This window comes from Camellia sinensis, chromosome 4, assembly GCF_055761805.1.
Source record: "Camellia sinensis isolate YWXY chromosome 4, ASM5576180v1, whole genome shotgun sequence".
Taxonomy (NCBI): Eukaryota; Viridiplantae; Streptophyta; class Magnoliopsida; order Ericales; family Theaceae; genus Camellia; species Camellia sinensis.
The window spans coordinates 197725588-197752425 of NC_138964.1; the positions used below are offsets into that span (position 1 = coordinate 197725588).

The 26838-nt window shown below is 34.0% G+C and overlaps 2 protein-coding genes across 3 annotated transcripts; one reads left to right on the forward strand and one right to left on the reverse strand.

Annotated features, from left to right (window-relative positions):
• Positions 1 to 964: 964 nt before the first annotated feature.
• LOC114303127 (U-box domain-containing protein 4) lies at positions 965 to 11290 on the forward strand. Of its 2 annotated transcripts, none has more exons than XM_028248278.2 (5): positions 965 to 1154; positions 6265 to 6545; positions 7769 to 7885; positions 8124 to 10145; positions 10914 to 11290. In XM_028248278.2, exons 2-5 carry the CDS (start codon positions 6270 to 6272, stop codon positions 10971 to 10973), a joined length of 2475 nt encoding a protein of 824 aa, XP_028104079.2. In that variant the 5' UTR covers positions 965 to 1154; positions 6265 to 6269; the 3' UTR covers positions 10974 to 11290. The 2 variants fall into 2 exon arrangements, with proteins under 2 accessions (XP_028104079.2, XP_028104078.2); XM_028248277.2 differs by having other exon boundaries at positions 987 to 1154; positions 8112 to 10145.
• A 4466-nt stretch (positions 11291 to 15756) lies between these two features.
• On the reverse strand, positions 15757 to 18408 carry LOC114303126 (uncharacterized). Its single transcript, XM_082867296.1, has 2 exons — positions 17505 to 18408; positions 15757 to 16103 (listed from the first exon to the last, which is right to left on the reverse strand). Exons 1-2 carry the CDS (start codon positions 18192 to 18194, stop codon positions 16020 to 16022), a joined length of 774 nt encoding a protein of 257 aa, XP_082723422.1. The 5' UTR covers positions 18195 to 18408; the 3' UTR covers positions 15757 to 16019.
• Positions 18409 to 26838: the final 8430 nt, after the last annotated feature.

Sequence of the window (26838 nt, forward strand, 5' to 3'; positions counted from 1 at the left end):
AATCAAGCCAAATTTAACAGTCATTTAAAAACATCACAAGTGACTATAAAGTGAATAAAAAAATTAGGGTTTAATTTTTTTAATTCAAAAGGTGTCAATTGAGATTTTTTTTATTCCTAAAAGTTGTGTATAGAGAAGTTTTCTATATAATATTATGGGTATTGCTGGTAATTTTTATTTAAGATATAATTGTCATTAAATTAATATTTCATTAAATGTGTGCCCTAAGCTAATCAGGTGTGTAGAAATAGAATTTCCATAATGATATGGCTTGTTGTAAATTTTTCACTTCAAAATAAAATACCATTGAAAATGAATTTATTTACAATAATGATATTATCACATTATTCTTGTCAAGTTTTATATATGAATTTTATATAAGAATAATTTTTTTTTAAAAAATACAAGTTAAAAATAGCTCTCTCTTTGCTCATCAAGCCTCATTTATTCACTCTTTCATTTCTCTGTCTTCCTGTTTTGTTGTAATTGTAAAAAAATGAAAACTGGTTTAGTGTATTAAAACTTTTAGAATAAAAAATGTGTTTTTAGGTGATTTAAAAAAAAAAATTTACTCTCTCTATCATTTTTATCACCTTTGACCACCACTGATCTCCAACACTTCTAGTTGTCGACGAACCTTGACCACCTTTCGCCTGACCACTCCACTGTCAGTCACTGTACAATTCCACCCTCACAACGTACTATTTCTTTTTTAAATATATTTTTATACACAAACAAAAGCAAAAACCAAAACCAAAACGAAAACAATTTTTATTTATTTATTTTACATCATAAACACAAAATTTTAACAATATTATCATAATAGTAGTTTAATAATTTATTTATTAAATTTATTTAAATTATTTTTTGTCTACGCTAACACACACTTGACACACGCTTCAACTGTAAGTAACTTGTTATTTTGTTGGATACAAAGACAATATCTTTAATTAATAAGAAAAATGTAATAATATATAGTATTTTTCAACTACTACTAGACTAGAGTGGCATAAAATGAGTAATAAAAAAGACACCATGACAAAGGAAAAACCCAGCAGAGAGACCCAAACCAAAATTTCAGAGCTCCTTGTGGAGTAGGGGTTGCGAAGAGGGCCAAAGACCAACACTTTTGCTCTTGTCTTCTCTCCATTCTGGTTCTCTCTCTCTCTCTCTCTCTCTCTCTCTCTCTCTCTCTCTCTTGGTTTGATCCATCTAGGGTTTCAATTTTTTTTGTATCTGAATTTCGCTCTCATGCTCATGCTTCGAGAGATTGATCGATCAAGTTCTGCTCATCATTCCAATTAACCTGTTTCGATTTTGAACAGATGAACAAAGATCCATCTCATTTATACATAATTTTTTTTTTTACAGTTCTCTATATATATGCATACGAATTCAAACTCTGTATCGACTGAATTTATTGATCAGACTGTATTATGTCTTCAATTTTGAGTATGTTTCTGCTTATGTCTGTTGTTTTCAGTATCGAAAAATCTGTCTTTATGTTCTTTTTGATGGCTAGTTGTTCCTGGCTGCAAATTTTTGCCTGACAAACTGTTTTCTTGGAGATTTGTTGTCAATGTGTATGTTACAAGTTTCAACTTTGTGAGATTGTAGGATTCTGAATAACTGGTATGGATCGTGGTTTGTGGCATGGTCATATAGATGGGTTTGTAGGTTTTGGCCTCTCAGTCTCATTAGCTGCAGCCTGGCTTAATGATTCATTTTAACGTGATTAGATTATGTGATTGCCGAAAGCACCATCTTTCAATTTATTGAACAGTTTATGGAACGTCAGCTTGAAAGGAGAAAGGGAAAAATAACTAATTGGTAAATTTGTTATTATTCAGGTTAAGTGGGTATTTTCCTTGGATGAACAAGGGAAGTTCTGTCCCATATCTATATATTGGTATAGTTATCTTATTGTGCCGTTAATGAGAGTCGAATACAAAACAAACCACAACATGGGAAATTCGTACTTGAAATTCGAGACGTATCCGCCACGTATACGAATTTCCCACATTCATCTAGCTCTTGAATGTAACCATGGAATTGAATACAGGTTCAAGAAGCCACATGTGAAATTCGTCACCATCCATGAAAAAAATTTAAAAACAGTCATTAATTCAAAGGCATGTAGTATGTACAATAAGTGTCCATCCAATCAATTTTTTTAAGATACACATATACAAATAAAAGGACAAATAAAACTAGTCAATCTACACCTACTTGCAAAACAAAAATATAATATCTTTTAGGTTCTCTCTAATTATATAAGAAGCTTGTATGTATGCTGTATAAATGCCAAGCAATGTAGAATGAGGACAAGTTCATTTAAGCAAAAGGACTGAGGGGGAAAAATAATAAAATAGTTTTAATTAAGCTTCAAAAGCTGCTGATAAAGTAGTGATGAATGATGATGAGCTTCTTTTTATTCTCAAAAAAGAAACTCAATATAGTTTTAAATAATTTGCTTCTTTTATGAATAATGTGCTTTACTAATCATTGATTATTGTTGTATACAAAACAGGATACAAATAAAAATGGTCTAAAATCAATGTCTCCAGGCTTAGTTTGTCATCATTATTTAAAGGCCAATATATTGAGATGACCGTCATAGTTTTTCATCCCCACTGTCTAATCTTATCATAGCCCTTATCTCATAGATATTTTCTACATAACAACCATGATATCACCTTCATTGATAGCCTATTTGAGATAGCCCTTAAAGTCATTAGGGCCCACCTTGCCATCATTTCATAACCCCAAACACCACCTCCATCACACGACATCCCCCATTTCTTCGTCCTATTAGTCCTCGAAATCCTCTCGAATTTAACAAGCTCCATGTAGTCCTCCCTGTTTAAATGCCCACTGTTACGATTGACTAGATTACTTCTTCATCCAAAGCTGTTCTGCTAGAAAACTTAGTACAGAACATAGAGAGGGCATGTACTAATGTCGTGGTTGACATCAATCACATACCTACTTCTCTAGGCTTAATGTTTGATCTGGTTCTAGATTTATATATATATATATATATAGCAGGCATTTGTTTGTAGATGTTTCATTGTCTAAGAAGGAAACACGATATGTTAAGGAATGACAATTCTCACATAATGTCCATTTGGTAGTTTAAGTGAACTAAACTTGATTTTGTGACTTGGCAGTTGGGTAGAGGTTGTCATTCCATGATGTCTCTCTGGGTTCTTTTACATAACCAACTTAAGTGTCACTTTGGGTGGTTGGATATAGATGTAATAAAAAGAAAATGGAAAATAACGTAAGCATCAAAAGACTCAGATAGGAGAGAAGAAAGTGTTGTTTTTATAATATTATATAGATTAAAGTTAAGTAGTTGCTAAATTTCGTAGCTATTATGCCCTTGTTTGAATTAATTCCTAATTTGAAATCCCATCATGAGAATTGATGTGAAGAATTTAGATTTGATTTGTCTGCTATTGTGTTTTCTAATTGACTTTCTGTCTTTAAGGGGATTTTATTCTTTTATTCTTTTATTATTTTTTATTTTTTTAAATTATTATTTTTTAAGTGAGGAATTCCCTGATTCTACCTTCGGTGAAACTTGGGGTAAAACACCGGATCTAATTCACCGATCCGCCAAGCTGGAGTGCAAGAGTGTCTTTAATAAAAATACCCCAAGAGTGGGAGTGCCTCCAGAGAGTGTATAAATATATATTGTAACCCATATAATAAAGTGTTGCAGTCTGTTATTGAGTAGGAAAAATTAATAAAGAAGTCTGTTTTAAAACTTTCCATGTTGTTGCCAAACTATTCAGTGAGGCTTCTGTTTCAATATAAAAGCATCGCCCCAATAATTTCAATCCCACATCGGCAACAAACTAATGCTTGAAAGCCTTTGATCATTTTAAAAGCTGACTCTTCTTGTACTACCATTGTGAATGAGCTGTCTTGTGAGTAGGGAACCTGTGCCTTAATAGCATAGGTCCCACCTTGTTTCTGCTTTGTCAGAAGAAGTATTCTTACAACATTAAACTAGTTTAAACAGAATTCAATGACCATACAAATCCGCAAGTTTGACCCGTTTTTATATCAAATACACTAATTCACATTTTGTAGCGTGATCTGTCCACTATATGGACATATTAAGTGACTTAGTTCCGGATATGTGATGCCATCTGCTAGCCTCATATATCAAACAAAGTAAGGACTCTAACCTAAAACCTCCTGGTTGTTTATTTGGGAACTTACCATTTGAGCTAGCCCTCACGAGTCTCTCCTTAAGTTATTTCACAGTGATTTTCATGATAGAAGGGGTGAACTTGCCATAGTTTGTTAGAGTTGATGTTGACCTAGCCTCGGACAAGAGGTTGGGGAGGATGAAGTAAAAGGGGGGAGGGGGCATGACCCATGTGGGCATAATGTGTAGAATTTTTTTAGTGGGATACTTAAAAAAACTATGTAATAGAATAGAGGGGAACCAACTTATAATGATGTAGCACCAAGAAGAAGAGAATAAGAAACCGGGGATTCACAATTCCAAAATCAAATATCTCAATCAATATTCAAAGCATATCATAGACTAATTTTCTAAACCATTACATGGAGCCATATAAATAGATATAATCACTATCTAATTACGAAAGCACAATGAATAGGAAACTAATTAATAAAGAAATAAAAATACTATTAAATCATAATCACTAATTATACTAAAATTTTCATATTGTTATCTATTGCCTTTCCAATCCCCATCATATAATTTATTGTGGGATCTCCATATGAAATGCTTTTAGTGATATTACTTTTCAGGCAACCCAACCTATCTCTAGATCTGCTTCTGCACAATTTACCAATCTATATACCTTTGATTAAATTTATATAGAACCCACCAAATTACTTTTAAGGACCCAAGTAGATGCATCTCATTGTTTAGAATAAAACTTCTTCCCACATTGTTGCCAATATCTATAGACAACCAAAATACTTGAAAACACACGTTTGAAAAAATTAGAAAAATAACTAGACCCAAAAAGATAATAAGGTAAAAAGACACAGCAAAAGAAAGAGTACAAGAAAACACCAAATAAATCACAAAATAGGTGATTCACGAAAAACAGTGAGAAATTTATACATAATTACGACAACGATCGTATTGAAGCAACTAAAAAACAAAATTTTGGGTTCAGCAGATTCAGTTCTCACAGTATTTTTTTTCTTCTTCTTTTTAGCAGATTCTGTCATCATTTTAAATATATAACTTCATTTGACGATAAATTTATTACTTTCTTGTACTGGGTATCACCCGTCAGATAATTTAAAATGTGGAGATCGTCTCAATATGATTTTAATCTCTTGATACTCTGGGACGTGCTTTCTTCTCTAGAGTGTTCAAAAGAGGTTTTCTCATATTTTTGGTGTAATTTAGTTTCTGAAGGATCAGTGATGTGAGAAAAATAACTGGGGACATCAAATTGCAGGTATCTGAACTCTCCCCCCCCCCCCCCCCCCCCCTAAAAAAAAAAAAAAAAAAAAAAGAAAAAAAAAGAAAAGAAAAAGAAAGTGTGTCTCTTTTCTATCCAGTTGGTAGTCTGGTTATTGCTTGTATCAAAACTTGGTTGGTATTATGTACTAAACATCTGCGTTTTAATTTGTGTTCGATTAATTTTTATTTCTTCCTTATTGTGGCTGAATGCTGTAGTTTACAATTTTTTCTATTAGAGTTGTGTAACATGCATGTTTGCTTTTTTAGTTCCATAATTGCTGAGCCTTTCATGTATTGTGTTGGAGGTGCTATATTCAGCTACAATTATTGCTTTTGATTATTTTTTATTCTTCACCATGACTTCCCTAACTTTGTTAAAAATCCACTTGCTACCTCTGTAGTCTTGATAATTACACTGGCCTCTATTTATGACAGTTCATTTGGTGAAAAGTTAAAGATTCCTAGAACTCTGTGATCAATGTGCAAGCTTAATAATAGTATTTGTAACTTCTCTATGAGTTTGGCTTGTTATTTCCCATATAATCTTCAGTTGAAACAAAAACATAGATGATGAAAAGCCTAACATAACAGCTTATTCAACACATCAAATTTGTATTGCTGTTTATTTACAACAGTTTATTTGGTGAAAAGTTTCCTAGAACTCTGAGATTAATGTGCATTTATTGAAGAAGCTTAACTTCTCTATGGGTTCGGCTTGTTATTTCCCATATAATTTTCTTCATCCATGTGACTCAGTATCAATAACTACTTGCTTATCTGTTCTGTTCTTGACACAGGCGTGATGGCGATATCATTGTTAAAAGTACTTCTCAACAACATCTCTTCTTTCTTTCTTTTATCCTCTCATGACTACATAAATCATGATCCAGCTCAGAAATATTACCAAAAGATTGAAGAGATACTGAAGTTGCTACAGACTCTGCTTGATGCTGTTTTTGGCACTGACATAGTGTCTGAAGATCTGCCCCAAAAGGCATTTGCAGAACTGGTTCATTCTGTCAACGAATTGAGGGAGCTATTTGAAAATTGGCATTCATTGAGGAGTAAAATCTATTTTGTATGATTTGATTTTATACATGCAGTTTTAGTTTTCTAATTTTGGAAAAAGCATATCTATCTTGCCATATCATTTAATCGAGCCAAAATACCAGAAGACCTTGTAGGCTCAACAATCTCATGCTTAGAATGTTAATCAGTACAAAGATTGATTAGGCCCCTTAATTTCTTGTAGAGTTTTAATGACAGTGGTGTGGTGTTGCTAGTGATAGTAATAGTGATGGCATTTGCAAAGTATTGAAAGTGAGTCATGATGGTAGCAGTGGAAGTTCATTTAAGGTGGTGCATTGCTGGATGTAGAGATTATTATATATATTTTTTATTTATTTATTTTTGGGGGTTGGGTGGGGAGCCCTCCCTTTTCTCCCAATAGACTTCTTTTCTACCACCACCACATTCAGCATCATATAACCACCATCACCATTGGTTGTTGCTTCCAAAACTGGTTGTGGTAATGGTTGTTCTTGATTCCATTTTGTTTCTTTCTTTTTATTCTATGTTTCAATTGTTTCTTTCTTTTATTCATCTTTCAATTGTTGGTAGAAGGTTGCAAGGACCTTATTCCACTTTAGGATTGTTACTTGTTAGTATCATTTTCTGTTAAAACTTTATTCCTGGACTCGCATTGTAAGACTTGTTCTATGGGAAGGGTTCTACTGCAATCACAAAATCCGGAATTATAGTGACCCAATTCCAATTCTTCCTCTGGACAGTTGCTTTGATGTTTTGTAGACCCAATTTTTCTGGCAATGGTTTTCCTTTACCTGGTCTTACTGAGTTTACGGGCAATTCCTTCTGACTAATACTTTGTTTCTAAATAGGATGTAAACCTTCGTGACAAAGTTGGTGTTTATCTATATTGTGTTGGTGATCTGATACTGCCCCCTTCATGATATTACTTCTCCGTTCTGAACTCCTCTTTCCCACTTAGAACCAAAAAAGTTAGGTTTTTGGTTTGAACTTGGTGTATAAGATAGCGTCTCTGTGGATGGTTAGGATTTGTCTTTGGTTTGTTGTTCCTAGATCAAGGAGGAATACTTACTTTTCTGTGGCCTGTTATGAGATATATAATTGGATGCTCAGGTGTTTGAGTTAATTTCCTCCACCAACCACCCCCCCCCCCCCCCCCCCCCCCCCCCCCCACTAAAATGCTTATGGTTTGGAGCTGCTCTTGTACTGAACTCATTTTGTTCTAACTAGCATATTGTTGTGGATGATCTCTAGGTTCTACAAGTTGAATCATTAATATCTAAGGTTCGAGCTTCTGGTGTGGAAATCTTCGAGGTGCTGAAATCTTCTGATCAACATCTCCCAGTTGAATTGAATACATTATCTCTTGAGGTATCTAGTAATGATAATTTTTTCCCCCAAGTTTTACCTTCTTGAGCTGGTTTTACACTGAAGACACCTCATGCTTATCCAGTTCACTGCCCATTAAACATTGTTTCTTAGATGAAAACTCATCTTAGAGTACCGTAAACATGTGAATTCTTGGTCTTTGCTAATTGTAAATTAAAGACTAGCTCTTTCCATAGATTTCTATGATTAGAAAGTTTTATGGTTGCAGCTTTTTGTACAGAAAATAAAACAAATGGGTTTGGAACAAACATCAGCTATTATCAGTAAATCCATTAGGGAGCACGTGGATGGCTCCGGAGCCAGCTCAGAGTGCCTGGAAAAATTTGCAGATTGTCTGAGCTTAAGGTCAAACCAGGAGCTTCTGATTGAGGCTGTGGCCCTTGAAAAGTTGAAGGAGAACGCTGAACAAGCTGAAAGGAACGGTGAAGCAGAGTACTTTGATCAAATGATTGCTCTTGTTATCCACATGCATGAGCGCCTTGTTATGATGAAACAATCTCAGAGCTCTAACCCTCTTCAGATACCTGCTGATTTCTGCTGCCCCCTTTCACTTGAGCTGATGACGGATCCAGTTATTGTGGCTTCAGGACAAACCTATGAGCGAGCTTCTATCAGGAAATGGATTGATCTTGGGCTTATTGTTTGCCCCAAGACACGGCAAACCCTGACCCACACCAATCTTATTCCTAATTACACTGTAAAGCAATTGATTGCAAATTGGTGTGAAACAAACAATGTGAAGTTGCCTGATCCCATGAAGTCTATGAGCTTGAACCAGCTTTCTTTACTTGCACATGCTGAGAATATTGCCTCCAAGGATCCGCATATCCTTCCTCATTCAAGAAGCAACCAACATATGTCACCCGAATCAACTCGGTCTACAGGTTCACCTAGAAAGAACCTAATTTCATCTAGTGGAGGCCATCAAGAGGGAACCTCTCCATCACATCCCCGTTCATCTTCAGATGGAAATGGGCATGGATTGGATATTGATAGATTATCAGTAAATAGTTCTGAAGACAGGCTGGCTAACTCAGGAGAGCTAGGTTTGGAATCAGGTAGCCAACCCCCCATTTCACCATCAAGAACAGAACTTTCTAGTGCTTGTGTGGCTGATGAACGGTTGCCTCATGGCCATAATCGAACTGCCGCAACGTCCAGTGCACTTTCTAGTGCGAATATTTCACAAGGGATGTTGGCTGATGGCAACAATGTGTCTTCACCAGCAACAGCCTACAATAGTGATACTTCTGGGGAGCTTCCATCAGAGCCACAAGCTGCTAGCACCTTGACCACCCCACAGAGACAACGTGAGGTTCCACTAAGATTGGAGACAAGATCTCGAAGCCAATCAATGTGGCGCCGTCCTGAAAGGTGGTTTGTTCCAAGGATAGTTTCTTCACCTGCCATTGAAACAAGGGCTGATCTTTCTGAAGTTCAAAGCCAAGTCAGGAGGCTTGCTGAGGACTTGAGGAGCACTTCAATCGATGCGCAAAGAAATGCCTCAGCTGAACTTAGGCTACTTGCCAAACATAATATGGATAACCGAATCGCAATTGCAAGCTGTGGAGCCATTAGCTTGTTGGTTGATCTACTCTATTCAACTGACACAATGATTCAAGAAAATGCCGTTACTGCACTTCTCAACTTATCAATTAATGATAACAACAAAACTGTAATTGCCAATGCTAATGCAATCGAACCCCTGATTCATGTTCTTGAGACAGGTAGCCCTGTGGCTAGGGAGAACTCAGCTGCCACTCTTTTTAGTCTCTCGGTTATTGAGGATAACAAGGTCACGATCGGAAGGTCCGGGGCAATAAAACCTCTAGTTGACTTACTGGGAAATGGGACTCCTAGGGGAAAGAAAGACGCGGCTACAGCTTTATTTAATTTGTCAATATTTCATGAAAACAAAACTCGGATCGTGCAGGCTGGGGCTGTGAAATACCTTGTAGAAATGATGGATCCTGCGGCTGGGATGGTTGATAAAGCGGTTGCTGTTTTGGCAAATCTTGCTACTATTCAGGAGGGAAAGATTGCTATTGGCCAGGAGGGAGCGATCCCAGTTCTGGTTGAGGTAATTGAGTTGGGTTCTGCAAGAGGAAAAGAGAATGCAGCAGCTGCTCTTCTGCAGCTTTGCACGAACAGCAATCGATTCTGTAGCCTGGTAATTTCAGAAGGTGTTGTACCCCCATTAGTGGTATTGTCACAGTCAGGCACCCCACGAGCCAAAGAAAAGGTATACTTCTTTACACGCTCCCTCTTCCCCATGTGTTTAGCCAAATTCTATTTCAGATTAATTGCACAAATAGTTCCCAAAGTATGTATTATGTATTATCTACCCCCATTAGTGGTATTGTCACAGTCAGGCACCCCACGAGCCAAAGAAAAGGTATACTTCTTTACACGCCCCCCCTTCCTCATGTGTTTAGCTAAAATTCTATTTCAAATTAATTGCACAAATAGTTCCCAAAGTATGTATTATGTTATACACTTTAATCTCTAATCTTTTAATTGTTTTTGCAATTTGTTCCGCTTTAGTCCCTAGCATCAGCAATGTCCAAAAATCAATATCAGAAGGGGTATTTTCATAATTTTACAAAAAATAAATAAATAAAACAAAATTAGAAGATTAAAGATGAAAAATGAAAAATGCAAGAAAGTACATATTTTGGAGACTAAAATAAGACAAAACAGATATTGTAGGAACCAAAATGTTACAAAATGGATACTTTTAGTATTTGGTTATTTTGATTTTGTTGAGGCTTGTAAGATTTCAAAAATATCCCGTTGTTATTGATTTTGAATGACGCTGACGTTTTGGACTAAAGTGTAACAAATCACATACTTTGAGGACCCAAAGTTGGAACAACCAAAAGATTAGGAACTAAAGTGTAACAAGATGTATACTCTGGGGACTAATGAATGTACATTTTGGGGACCATTAGTGTAATTAAAGCCCTTCTATTTTGGAATACTAATGCATTAAGTTTTTAATTGGTTGCAGGCTCAGGCACTGCTTAGCTTCTTTAGGACCCAACGACATGGCAACGGTGGGAGGGGCTGACCAAAAAATGACCTATGGATGTATCCAATGTTTTGTGGTAAGATTCTATATGTTTTATGTACATCTTCTGATGTTGCAAAAAATGCTTGTGAAGGTTCTATTTCTCGAATGTTTCTTGATTTGATAAGAAAATGAAAAATACAAAAATGATCTGTGGAAGGCTTGATTGAGTCCTCTCATGAATATAACTTCATATGTGAATTTGGGAAATTCTTATTATTATTTTATTTTAAAATATACCTGTAAGTATAGTCTTTGAGCCTTGTGTAATCTGAATTTTGGCCAGACAATTGCAGATTAATAATCGTGTTTATTTTATTTTCTTTCATTATTGTTGTAGTGGTTGTTTTGTGACATGTGACTAAATATATACATATTATATTGTTATTGTTGTTGTCTTTCCGTCTCTCTCTGTATATATATTAATGCAAACCTGTGCTCTGGAGATTTTCCATTGTCGGATGCTTTGTGGGCTGTGCCCTTTACCAAAGTCTATAGGAACATAAAAATTGATGACAAAACTGGACACAACTTTCTCACTCATCTCTGTCATGTTTTTGGAGTTTTAATATATCTTCTAGTTGTTTTCAGCCCGCCCAGGGCACGGGCTCAGGCAGGGAAAAGGCCAATGGGCCATGCAGGCTTGGACGAGGTCGTAGGCCTTTGAGCCACATGATGAGTTAGTGTTAAGCACCTTGCAGTGCTCAAAATATGGGGACATCTGGCTTCAGGCCTGCCTAATAATCCCCATAAAAGTGAATTTATTCACGTTAGAATTTGACTAATCTAAAATTGTAGGCTAATCCAAAAAAATTGTGAGAATGTCAGTAGTGGCTTTTTTTTTTCTTTTTTTATAATTTTTAATGAGGTATAACATTACAATATTTATCCATCCTGAAAAAAGATGAGAGGAGATGACGGCCCCGTTTGGTAGAGCTGTGGGAAAGTGCTTATAGCTTATGCCTAAACAGCTTATAGCTTATAACTTTCAGCTTAAGCTGATTTCCAGCTTATTCTTAAAGCATCTCCTGCCCCACTCAAAGAATAAGCTGTTTTCTGACTTCCACAAAGCTATAAGCTATAAGCTATAAGCTAAACCAAACACATCAAAATAGCTTAAATTAAGCTGAAAGCTGAAATAAGCTGAAATTAAGCTGTACCAAACAGGGCCGACATGAGAGTTAAAATCCAAACAATGTATGGTAATGGAGGGACTTGTGAAGATCACTATATTCGGCAATTAAGTGAGTAGCAAGTGGATGGAGGCCATAAAATAGCAATAAAAGCATTGCAGAGGTTGCTGCCAAAGTTTTTAATTGGTGAAAGGGGGAGATTGAATCACGATAGTGTATCTAAAAGCCAATGGTGAAGGTAAAGTTCAATTCTAAATTTTATGAAAAAGGAATAAACACATTAAAAAATCACGTTAAATTAGTACACATTAATATGTATTTGGAAAGGAAAAGATTGAGTACACATCTTATTTTTGGTATAGTGCACAAAGTAGTTATTTTGTGACTTGAATCCATAATCTCAAGGTTAAAAAAGGAACAAGCACATTCTAATCAAAATATTCATTAAGGAACAATTTCTTAGAGATTGATAGATAGAGATTCATAGATAAAATTTCGTAGGAGGAGAGGCGTGACTAGGGCTTCACGACAATGATGAAGAAGGTGAGAAGGTGGTGGTGCCTAAGGTCGGGTGGGTTGGTGGGTGGATGGGTATCGGAGGTAGAAAGGGGCAGGGTTGTCGAGGAAGATGAGGGTGCTAAGGAGGGACACCGTTCGTGGGAGAAGGGATTGGGAAAGTGGCGAAGGAGGAAAAGGTTGGGAAGGGTGGCTGCAGGTGGTGGGTGGAGTGGGGTAAGGGTTCGGTTTGGAAGGTTAAGAATGAAGATAAAATTGTAATAAAAAAATAAAATGTGTTAATGTGTTGTATTAAGTTGATTGTCACCTAGTAAAGAGTGCAGCTAATTGAGGATAAAATTATATTTTTTGTTAAAGGATAAAATAAAGATTGATTATTCCTTGGATGTTATTTTTTAGAGTAGTTGTTGAACTTGAGTTGTATATAACTTTCCCGGTTGTTATTTTTTAGAGTAGTTGAACTTAAGTTGTATATTACTTTCCCGGACTTGTTTAGGCTCTAGCTGCTACTTGTTGAATTATTCATGTACTACTTGTCAAGTTTAAGTGTGTGTTTTTTTCATTATATGAGGCTATTGGGGTTCTAGTTATGTGATATTGAATCATAATCATTTCGTTTAATATACTTTTATTTATTTATAATTAATCTCTTAGCGAATGAAAAAAAATCCTTGGATAAAATGAGATGGAAATTGATAAAAGCATGTTGGGTCGCATTCACTTTTTTTCTTCTTTACTTTGCCTACGGGTTTAGAATGACTTGCGGTTGGAAGTAAATAGATTCCCTCATCTTATTGCTAAAAAATTATTGTTCGCTTTCGGACATTTCATGCCAAAAAGAATGTCACATTCTTACTATTAGACTAGTACAAAAGTACTGGTCTCCCCATTATTCACTGCTTTTTTTTTCTTTTTTTTTTAAAACGTATAGCCTCCCTATACCAAATCCACACAACTTGTGAGAGTTGAATCCTCAACTTCTTATTCATTAGAGTTGGGTCATACCACTGTACAACAAATTTGTTAGACCATCTCAAATCCTATATCAAATTCATCATTAAATTTGAATTTGATGAAAAATGAATACTTTTTCAACTTCAACGGTTTTATCAAACAGGTATCAAATTGAGAATATCAAAAATATTTCATGAAATAGAAGATGTCTAGAGCTTTCAGTATTTCACTGTTTGGTGCCGTTGATTTTGCAAAACCGGACGACTGGCCAGATATTCCCCAGTCATTTGCTTAGTGCTAGAAAACCCAAAGCAAAGCATACTCAAAGTGAGGAAAGATTACTTTTGTCGATTGAAGGGCTGGATATCAAATGAAATTTTTACTCAAATTTGATAAAATAAATGATGTTGGAGATGATCTTAGTCATTACTTATCTCTTAAACATCACATAAACAATGGGTTTTACTACTAATCATACGGTTTGGTATATGGATTGGATACATTTATTTGGAATTTTTCTCAATCAATTTTAGATTTCTTTAAATTAATTATATACTTCTCATAGTAATGGAACAAGTTAAAGAAGAAGCGACACCGATCAATCAAAGTACTTCCATCATAGCCGCTGAGAGTTGAGTAGAGTACTTAGAATTGAACGTAGGAAGGAGGTCCTGCGGCTTCGTTCACTTCTGTTTCTAAAGTAAAAGACATGCTGAAATGACAACAGTACTCCATGTAAATAGTGCCAATTTTTTTTTTTTTTGGTGTTTGAATCTTTAAATTATTACCAAATGGGTGTGTTTGATTGGACAGACTGGAAAATGGGGGATTAGAATCCATCGGACTTGAGTCCTGAGACTGTGAATCCCCCGGACTATTTGGTCGGATTGGATATGTATCCTGTGTTTGTTTTTTCATGGGATTAGATGTCTGGATAGGACTATTTTCAGTGAATCCAACGTTTGGTTGGACGGACTGGATAGGATAAATGAACAAAAGACTATTTTACCCTTTTTAATTGTTTACTAAGTAATAGCAATATTAAACATATCTTTAATATTTTAATTATTTTAAATTAAATAAATTCATTTTTTTTAAATTAAATAAATAAATAAATAAAATATCAATAAAATTTGTTTTAAATCATTACTGTATAACAAATCATTATTTTTTTTACATGCAAAACTTTACTGTGTTTGTTTATTTACACAATTAAATAAATTTATTTTTTTACACAATTAAATAAATAAATAACCACTAAATTTGATTTAATAAAATACTGTATAACCTGTATAAAAAATTTATATTATTATTTTAATTAAAATTTTAAATAAATTTTAAATAAAACACATATTAAAATTTAAATAATGAAATTAAATAAATTATAAACAACATTTTAAAATAAAACATCAATAAAATATCTATAAAAAATTATTTTAAAAATTTAAATAAATAAAACATCAATAAAAAATTAAATAAAATTATTTTATTTTTAAATTGAGACATTTAAATTTTATTGAATTTTATTAAATATAATACATAATTAAATAGTAGAGGGTCAAAATGGTCATTTTCGCATCTAATCCCAACAGTGAATAGTCCTCCACATTCTATCCCACCCCCCCACCCCCCACCCCCTAGGACACAATAGTCCCCCATATGGGGGACATGGAATCCGGCCGGACTCCATGTCCGGCGGACTAAAAAAAAATCAAACGACGGATAAGGAACACTATTTGGATTGTAATCCAAATAGTGGATAGTCCCCCCTCCAATCCTCCCAATCAAACACGCCAATGTGTAATGCAATTATATATATATATATATATATATTTTTACTTCATTTCTCATTTCCATTTTCTTTTTCTCTCTCTTCAAATTTCTTCACAAATACATAAGCCAAACACAACCTTCATAACTTTCATAACAGAGACAATTATTTTGATCTTCCTTATACATAATATGCCAAATCATTCGCAAATAAAGGTAAGGATGAGAAAAATGTTAGTGCTCTTGGATGGTCCAAAGGGAAGACAACAGTCAATATAAAAATCATATGGTTTCCCTCAAACTGTTGGGTAAAAATTATATTTAATAGGAATAATACAAAATAATTGTATTTTTATAGAACTGCAAATGAAAACTATGTTTTATGACATAATTTTTACATGCACCGAATCTGAATAAAATTTCACTTGCACTTCCATAAAAACTTATATTTTAAATTGTCCCCATTTAAATGTAATTTTGACCCAAACACTCCTAATATTACAAAGCCAATGTGTATAAATACCCACATAAGATCCAAATCAAGCCAATGAATAATTATACAAAAGTAAACATGGGGACACATCAATTATTTAAAAATAAAAAATAAAAGATAAAAAAGAAGCAAGAGAGACAGAGAGAGAGAGAGAGAGAGAGAGTAGTAACCAAGACTAGTCTAGAACAACCAACAGAAGGCAGCCCATCCCAACACCAAGCTTCCGACCACCATCTGCATGCACTTCAACTTCTCTGTCCCACTCTGCATATGCATATATTTATCATAGGGCAAAATCCAAAGATTTTTCAATCCATTCTACATACAGATAAAATTTTCCCAAAAAAATCCAAGAAATATTTAGAGCTTGTTTGGGAAGATGTTTTGGGTTAAAATACTCATATATGACAAAATATGTTATTTTAATAAATAGGATAAAATGTCACATTCAATTCATAATCATTTTATTTTTTTCTCACAAAAGCTGAAAAAGCCAAAAAACCTATTCTAAACAATTTTTTTTAATCCCAAATTAAAATAATTAAAAAATCAAAATATCAACCCAGATGTAATTGCGCTTAATTAATTAGATCTACCAAACTAAAAGTAGACGGTGAGAATAATGTCACTGTGCTATCATGCACCTGATCCGTGTTCATTTGCCCTCTCCCTCCCATTATTATAGCTGTCTTTGCCTCGGGTTCTGCAACAACTAGTTTTTACTCGATTTCATAATATTTTGAGTTCCACATTTGTTTGGATTCAGCTGTTTTTGTTCACAGCCCAAACAATAACAGAGAAGAAGCCCCACAAACTATGAAGGCGCGTGGACAACACATTCATGTCACTTAATTGTCGGCGGAAACAAAACTATCCATGCAATTGTATTTCATTCAATTTTTTCAATTTTAATAAAGAAAAATTGGAAGAACATTGATTGATAAGGATCGAGTACTAAAGCTGTTAAAGTTATTGATAAAATTATGTGAAATTGTACTATTAAAATAATTAAATTTAAAATTAAGAATTTAAGCGAAAATAAGAAAAAAAATTGACGCGTTTGTCATCACAACGCCTCAAGGAAATGTAATTGGAGCCTCAACTCACATGCCTAGAAGGCAAGCGGTCTAAAAGAACAATGCTATAGACCACTAATTTACCATCATTAATACCACCACTAGTGAGGTGGCAATTAAAAAAAAAAAAAAAAAAAGCACAAAATACATGTAGCAGTGGGTGGGACCCACTGCCACATTATTAGAGCCACCACTAATTAGTGGTCTAAAGCATTTTTGCGGTCTAAAATTGTGTTCAGGTTCCATGAATAAATTTAAGCAAAAATTTAAAAATAAAAAATAAAAAATATAAATAAAATATAATTACATTTTAATTATTTTTTTATTCTCTTTTAAATGTTTACTCAATTCCTAACACAGCCTAGAATTATGTGAGGGACATCGTCACCATTTGCTATGAAACCGACACACTGCACCGTTCTCAAGTGTTTACGTGCCCATGAGAGCAATGGCTCAACACGAATTTGAAGATAAACAAACAACTATTTTCATGGAAATGTAACTTTCAATGCAGATCTGGATGTATATTTGGCACAAAGTCGCATTTTAGAAGCAATGAACAAAAGATAAGCGAGCATAGAGTACACACCTGATCTGCCAGAGCTGGACCGGGCGAGATCGAGTCAGAACTCGGACCAGGGGCTTCGCTCGGCGGTGCAGGAGGGCTGAGCATCTCTGAAGACGGTGCCGGCGAAGGTGCATTGTGCTTCTTCTTAGTCTTCTTCTTGCTCGGAGCCGGCGATGAAACAGCCACAGCCGGAGGAGAAGAAGCCGGCACCGGAGGAGCAACAGCTGGCGCGGTGGCCGGAGAAACGGCTGGCGTGGTGACCGGAGCCGTAGCAGGAGAGCTTATCGGAACCGGAGCCGGTGGCGAGCTCACTGGTGTCTTGGCTGGCGGAGATGATACAGGAGCTGGAACAGTTGGTGTCGTCGGAGCCGTAGCTGGAGGAACTGAGATCGCTGTAGGCGGGGCTGAAGTTGGAGCCGTCACAGGAGTTGGAGATTTAGGCTTCGAAAGCGCCGGAGATTTAGGCTTCGAAGGCGCTGGAGATTTAGTAGGTGAGGAAGTTGGAGCTGTCACGGGAGCCGGAGATTTAGGCTTCGAAGGCGTGTTCACTGGAGCCGGAGATGTAGGCTTCGAAGGCGCCGTCGCAGGAGGTGAGGAAGGAGTCACTGTAGCCGCCGGAGTTTTGGTCGGAGACGAAGCTGGAGACTGAGCTCCGACGCCGGACACTATGAAGAACAGAAATGCAAAAGCGAACGCAGGGTTCCGAGCCATGGCTTCTTCTAGAAAGAGAAAGTAGAGAGAGAGAGAATGACAGTAGTGTAAAGTAGTTGTAGTAGTGGTTAGAGTTTTAAATCAATGTGTTGTGGAGAACAAACAGTATAAATAAAAATAAATAGAGTTAGATCAGACGCATAAGGATTCTTAAAGGAGGTTTGGATGGGCCATTGCAAAAATAAACGTCGTATTATAAGGGAGTGTTTTGAAAAAGTTGGTAAAAAAATAATTTTTTTGTTTTTATAATTTATTTTATCTTTTGTGAGTAAAAAATATAAAAAATAATGTGATTTAAAATGAATAAAAAAGTTAAAAATTAACTTTTTATCCTTTTCTCAAAAGATCCCAAGGTGGTGTTGGGTAAGTTTTACAGTTTATTTATTGTTTTTATTTTATATAAAAAAAATTAAATATGTTTTTCTGTTAAAATTTAAAAACAAAAATCGTTTGTTATATATATTTTAAAATTTAATTTGTTATAATTTGAAAATAAGTGATGGTAAATGTTGTTGGTGACAGTCAAATATAGAATTCGTTTGTAGATACCTTAAAGGAGTTTTTTTTTTGAAAAATGCTTGGGAGTACTAATTAGTACTCCCACTAATTAGGTGGCAGTGGATCCCGTTATTAATGATGTGATATTTTAGTTTTGGAGTTGTGTTTTTTTTTTTTTAATACTTTTTTAATGCATTAGTGTTATTAGTGGTGATATTTTTAGTGGGATGAATCATTGTTGTTTTTTTTTTTGGCTAAAATAATAACAAAAATAATAATAAAATAAGTTAAAAAATCAATAAAATAAAATATTACATTTAAATTTTAATTATTTCACTTTTTTCTCTCTCACAAAAATTAAAAAATTCAAAAGCCTAGCCCATATGAGATTTTTAATCTCAAATAAAATAACTAAAAAATTAAAAAATCAAGAGGAATTTGGTCAAAACCCCCCTCATAATAAAATTTTAATGCATTAAGGACAAATACAAAAAGTTTTTTTTTGAAAAGTCCAACAAATATTAATATTATCAAAATATTAAACTTTAAAATAATATAACTTTTAATGTAGATGTCGGTTTTTAATAAAATTAATATTTTTAGAATTCTCTCATCAAGATCTATCAAATAAGATCTATGTTGAGTGTGAAATTTTTTATTAAAAAAATTATTACCATTGAAATTGATGTAAACAGCAACAATAACATGTTACTTTGTTTGATAATTACTCTATTTGATATTAACATATTACTCTGACAATATTATCCAAGAAAGAAAGGAGGAAAAAATATATATTTTACTTTGTCCTTACTCAATTATGTGCTTTCTCCTTAGGGAGTTTATGAAAAAAAATAAATTAGACTATCATTTTCACCAAACAATGGTCCAATAGAAGAATTTTAACTAAATTTCCCAAAAATGAAACCACTTTTTAAACGAAGCCCCAGTAATAATGGCAAGATTTTATTGTTGGCCATCAAAAACCGTTTATGAAAGTAGTTGTTGCTAATAGGGCACGGTTAGCGGTGCCAAATAGGATTTTGAACACTAGTAGTTAGTAGGGATGACAATTTGAACTCAGCCTGACGGGAACTCGACTCCCTGACCTCGATTTGAGCAGTTTTTTCCCGAAAAATATCCCCAACGGGACGGGAATGGTATTCAAAAATCAATCTCCGATCAATTTCAGACCAGAGATATGGATAAGTGTCCTAGCCTCGTACCTGGCCTATCCCCGTCCCCGTTAGTCCCCGAAGTGAAATTACTATTTTACCCATCCATATGTATATATAAAAACCAAACCCTAATATCATCTCACTCGCTCACTCACTCGCTCAGACCGCATCTCTCATCTTTCTCTTTTTCACTCACTCATTCAAATTTCTCTCTCTCTCTTTCTTCTTATCATCATCATCATCATCATCATCATCCAAATCCACCACCGTGAAGCCACCGATCTGAACAGATCGTGGTCCGTGAACCATGAAGCCACCGATCTAAACAAATCGTGGTCCGATGTCTTGATCAATGGACTCGTCGGTGCCGGTACCAGTGCCGATAGAGGAATCAACGCCCAACTCTTTTTTTTTTTTTCTCTCTCTCTCTCTATATATATATATATATGTTACTTTCACACAAGTTCCATCTTGATTGTATATATATATATGTGTGTGTGTGTGTATAATAAACAAATCTGTTTTTTTTTTTTTTTTTGATGATTGTTGTTCATATATAGATTAAATTTTTTGATGATTGTTGTTGATGAAAAAATCTGTCTATATACACAAATCTGTCCAAATCTATTGTTGATGAACAAATCTGTCATTCTAGATTTGTTATTGATGAACAAATCTATCCATATACAGATTAAATTTTTTTGTTGTTGTTCTTGTGTGTGTGTGTGTTGAACAGATCTGCCGGAGATTTTTCAGGGTCGAGAAAACCCAATCCCCGTTAGGGGGGCGGGGGAGGTGATGGGTTTCCCATCGGGGATCGGGACGGGGATTTTTTATCTTCGGGAATTGGAGACGAGAAGTGTCATCCTTGGCCCCCTCGACCTGTTGTCATTCCTAGTAGCTAGTCATTAAGGCCCATTTTGGCTCCCCAAAAAAAAAATTGCTTCTTTTTTTTGGAAATTTTTTAAAAATTATGTCAAATTTTTCTTTTTTAAAACTTTTTTTGTTCATTTTGCCAAGACGAATATAAAATGTCTATTTTTTTTGAAAAATTTTAGAAAAAAATCATTAGAGACGAAAATAAACAAAAAAAATTTGCTTATTTTGGTTTATTTCTATCTTTTCAAAAAAAAAATTGAATTTTTTTATAAAATATTATAATTTTTCGATTCGTCTTGAGCTGAATCTAGAGACCTAAAACTTTTTGAAATTTAAAAAAAAAAATCATTAAAGTTGAAAATAAACCAAAAAAAAAAAAAGTAAAAAAGATGGTTAAAAGCGGACTTTTAAAAAAAAAAAAATTTTGAAAAATGTGTAAAAATAGAAAGATAATATAGCTCAAAATACATTAAAAGCCAAAAATTAACTTTTAGCCAAGTTTTCAAAATAGCCCAAAACACCCCTAAAGATGATAGTCAAAGGTGGTTACAAGCATAAGATGGTTGTTGGAAGTAGGGGTGTGCGCAGTATGGTTTAGGCGGTTTGAGAGTAAAATTACAAACCGAATAACAGGTTGGCAGATTTGCGGATTGTCAAATTGTAGTTTGGACGATTTTTGACGGATTGACAAATTGAAACATATTCTAACTAATTATCATATATTTACATAAGATATAACAATAATTTGTATAATATTATATATATATATATATATATAACATAAAGTAATTTTACATAATATATTTCATATATATAACTATTAATTTGTAATAAATTTCATATCTTAAATCTCTCTCACATTCATTCTTACATTGATATTTTATTGGAGGTTAAAAAATATATATGTATTAATTATAACAAAGCGGAACGGTTTGAAAGGCGAATTATAAATTTTAAAATTTAACCCGTGATTAGCGGTTAGAACAGTTCAAATTGATGCAAACCGGTGCGATTTTAACAGATTTGACGATATTTTACATAGTCCTAACTGCAAGTAAAATATGGTTTAGGTGCAACCAAAAGGAGTTATAGGTTGCAAGAGATAGTTGCTAGAGGTGGGGATAGTCACAAGGGGTGTGAGAAGAAGGGTTTTTATTTCCTAAACAAGTGAAATTATTATTTTTTTTTGGGTACAGAAATGTAGAATTTTTTTTTTTTTTTTGAAATGTTACAAATTTTCAAAATCTAAAATAGACACAAAATAAGTTTTTGTTTATAATTTTCAAAATTTGTAAATATAAAAGAAGATTTGTAAACATAACATTATACTGAACAAGCCAATTTGTAAAAATTTGAAGAATGTGTACAAATTGTATGGAAATTCTAATGTTTTTTTGATATTTTATTCCTCTTATTGATAACCTAGTGGACTATCAACCCTTATTAATATCACTGTATTATGATAAATTACACAATTCGTCTTTGAGATTTAGATAAGATCTCACTTTATTCTTAATCTCATCAATTTTAACTTATGTTCCATTGTAGTTTTTTTTTGGGTCAAAATTCAATAAAAATGTGTACAGTAGATGTCAAAAATTATTTTGAGTTAAAATTATTTTAATATGAAGATTAATAATTATTTTTTAAAAAATATTATTTTAAATTTTATATTAATTTATTAATAAAAACGTGTGGCCAAATATTCTTTAGAATAATATAATAAATTATAAAAATCTATAGGCAAACATTATTGTGATAAAATTTGACATGATTAGAAATTTGGCACAATGTTCCTATCGTGTCAAATTTGACACAATAAATAATATCACGCTATATATAGTATGATGAATAATATCTTGTCTGAATAGATTTTTTGTGTCCGTTATGCTAAATTTTAACAATAGCATAGTGAATGACACACTACTAAAGTTTCTCTTAAATCATAAAGTAAATGACTCACATTCCCTTAAGTTTTGAAGGAAATATAATTAATTTCATACTTTTAATATAATTATATTACTCTCCTATAAAATTTTAATTCACACAATAGTTAGGTTATTTTTCATTAGTAATTCTTTAGTCATATAAATAAAAAAATAATTCTGTCATATGTTTTCAACTAAAAAATGTATATCTTTATTTATATATATTAATTTCAGTCACATTTCATATTGAAAAAAAAATTACTATAATTGTTATATATTTTTTTTAAACCACACATGAGGTGAGTGTAATTTACCCTAATTTATATAGTTTTTTCCAAAATAAAGTGGGGGGTGAATTTCTCAAAATTTTGACTATTTCATGCACAACAGGGTCCAGAGCTTCAAACAAAAGTTAGATTAGTAATTGTAGTCATTGTGTGTGTGGATCATGAAGAAACAGAGTATGCCCTGTTTGGGAAGTAGTTTTTTTTGGTTAAAATAGTTAATAAAAACAAAATATGTTAAAATAGTTAATAAGATAAAATATCGCGTCTGAACCATAGTTATTTTAATTTTTTTTTCTTACATCATCAAATCAACTACAATCAACTATATATAATTTTTTTAATCAAATTAAAATAGCAAAAAAAAAAAAAAAAAGAAAACCAAATTTCCAGGCCATGTGGGGTCCCCAACTCCAACAACTAATATTATTATTAGGGTTGCATACTCATTAAAGAGAGATATCACCAAGTGACGACTCACGATTCAAACTCAGTACGACCTTTTATCTTGCAAAATGCAATGATCAATTAATTGATTATTTTCTGGCGTGTTTGGGTTTGTTTTTTTCCTTTAACGGTATTTCTTCTACAGCTGGAAATGTTTTGGTGGGGACAAGAGTAGGTGATCTTTAAAAGTGGAATGAGAATCACATTACTAATAGTAAAATTTGTCCATCGATGCTAGTTAAGTGTTTGATTTCATTAAGAATTTTCCAATGAAAACTATAATAAAATTGAAAATATTGTGGGTTTAATTGTCTTTTCTCTTGAATAGTTAACATTTCTCTTGAAATGTGAAATTTCCATGGAGATTAGGAGAATCGGACTATTACTATTTAATTTGGAAATATAATTCCTACTAAAATAGATAATAAACAATCACTTTTTCATTTTAATCAATTTCAAACGCTCGAACCATAAGACCTGAAATCATGTTCTCATTCTCCTCGAGACTACTATCATTAAGTTCATCCTATGCATAATCCTACAATATACCAATTCAATAAGAGCCACACTTTTTCTAGGTAACTAGGTTTACTACATGCTTTTTTAGCACACAAATTTTGGCTTAATTAATCTTTCAAGTATGTATAATATTCTGTCGTCCCACATATACTCTCTCACAAAACTCAAAGTCTCACATTTTCACCAATATGAAAATAATTTATACTCTCTCACATAGCTTAAGATCTCACCTTTTCACAGTATAAAAAGATAAATCATGATACAATATCTTCCACGAATCATACAAAAATTTGTATAAGATAAAAAAATAAAAAGCAACAAATCTCACTACTGTTATTTAATTAGTAAATTGTCTAACTAGGTGAATTAGGTCATCATCTACCCTAAGAACACAATAAACTATGTGAATTGGAGTGAAGAGGTAAATTGCTTTGTTGATAGAGCAGGAATGTTGAATAATTTTGAGTGGTGCCAAAGGTGAATTTGAGTATTTGACGAGTAAGAAATTATTTTTATGTTGTTCTCAATGAGTATGTCTAGAAGAAGAGTGAAGACAGTGAAAGTGTTTAGTGTATCTGTTAAAATAGATTATACATTTTAACTTAATAAATTGTAAATTATATCTTTAATTAAAAGTTGTTAATTTGTTTAATATAACTACTAAATTATAAATTTAAATATTGAATTGTGTTTGGTAAATAAGTTATGAAATAACTTTTGACTGGTGCTATTAGCATTTGATGAATTATTTTGGATCTTCCATTTCTTTGGGCCCCCACTTATAAATTTTGAAACCCTCAAAAAAAAATTTCCGTCTCAAGTAATACCAAAATTATTCTTGTAAAAACATTCCATCCATTAAGTGTACACCCCCCCCCCCAAAAAAAAAAAAACCTTCTTTCAAATAACCTTAACAAAGCCCACCAAAAAGAAAAAGAGCCAATGTGATTACTGTCTCTGCTATCTCATCCACTATTGTCACAGTTGATATGCTCTCTCTCTCTCTCTCTCTCTCTCTCTCTCTCTCTATATATATATATATATATACATAATTTCTTAGTTTTCTCGTAATAATTTCTTCTCCTGTAAGAAAAAAAATTATAATAATTGGTTTGATTGGTTTTGTTGATAGATTTTATAAAATTATGAGCTCAGCAAAGAACTACACAGCAATATTATCAAAGCTATGCATGAAGGAATAACTTTTGAACTTGCTAATAGATTTGGGCTACTTCTGATAACTTCTACAAGTGTTAAAAATTTTGACTATTTAATGTGTTAAGAAATTTCGATGTTCGGGCTTGTATTCCCGAACTTGAAATAATGAAAACTTCTGCAAGTATTAATAATTTTGACCATTCAATATATTAAGAAATTTTCATGTTTGAACCTGCATTCCTGAACATTACTTATTACCGAACAAATAAATAATGTTCAGGACCTGTATTCCCGAATTTAAAAAAATGAAAACTTCTGCAAACGTTAACAATTTTGACTGTTCAATGTGTTAAGAAATTTTCATATTCTGACCGGCATTCCCGAACATTACTTATTCGTTCGAGAATGCCTTTCCGAACAAATAAACAATGTTCGGGCCTATATTCCCGAATTTCAATCATATGTTTGGGAGTTCGGCCCTGAAAAAATGACGAACATATTTTATTATTTTTATCAATTTTTTAAAAGAAATTTACCTTTATAAGACCAATTTCCTTTGAACTAAGAACAACCTCAAGTTATGAACCTCTTCTAGGCCCCGTTTGTTTGGGGTTATAGGGAAGGGATTGGGATTGATAGTGAGGTGGGACTACTAAATGGGGTGTTTGTTTTGAGAGATGGGGAGGGGACTCCTAATCCCTTGGTATCATGAATGGCAACAGGGCGGGGCGGGGCGGGGCGGGACCGGGGATCCTACTCCCCGTCCCCGATCCCCGATGGCCAATACTTCCTCGTCCCTAGCCCCGATCTCGACGGGGAACCTATCACGGTCCCCGTCCCCGCCCCCAACGGGGATTAGGTTTCCCTGACCCCGAAAGTTCCCCGATCCAAATCCGTTTCAACATTCAACACAAAGACATACTCACATGTATACATTCAACACAGAGACATTCAACAACATTCAACAAATACATACATACATACATACATACATACTCACATGTATACATTCACAAGCACACACATGCATTATACATACACATAGAGACATACACATACATGTATACACAGAGAGAGAGAACGACGGAGGGGATCGGCGTAGATCAGCTGATTGGCGACGGCAAACGGCTGATTGGCGTAGATCGGATGAGATCAACATAGATCTGAGAGAGGGCAGCGATGGAGGTAGAGCGAACGGCGGAGTCGACAGAGGTGAAAGCTGCGTTGAGGAGGAGACAAACGGTGGAGACGACGACAAGGTGGACAGCGACTCTGGCGTCGCGGACAATGACGGCTACATTGAGGAGGCGGAGAGGAGAGGTGCGATGCGAGAGTGAGAGAGAGGAGAGGTGCGAGAGTGAGAGAGTGTAGAGGGAAGAGAGAGAGTGAGAGAGAGAGAGAGACAGAATAGAATAGTTGAGGGTTATATATTAACTATTAAGGGGCATATATAATAAGTTTGATTCGGGGGGCTAACGGGGACGGGGTCGAGGCCGGGGGTGAAACATATATCACCGTTCCCGGCCTGAAAATCATCGGGGCTTTATTTTTTAGTACCATCCCCGACCCGTAGGAGATATTTTTCGAGGAAAAACCGCTTTAATCGGGGTCGGGGGGTTGGGTCCCCGTCGGGCCGATTTCAAATTGCCATCCCTACTTGGTATTAGTAAAGGCCTTGGAAGGAGGATTGAGAAGGAGAAGGTAGAAATGATATTAGAAAAATAGTAAGCGGATTAGAAATTTTTTTATTTTTTAT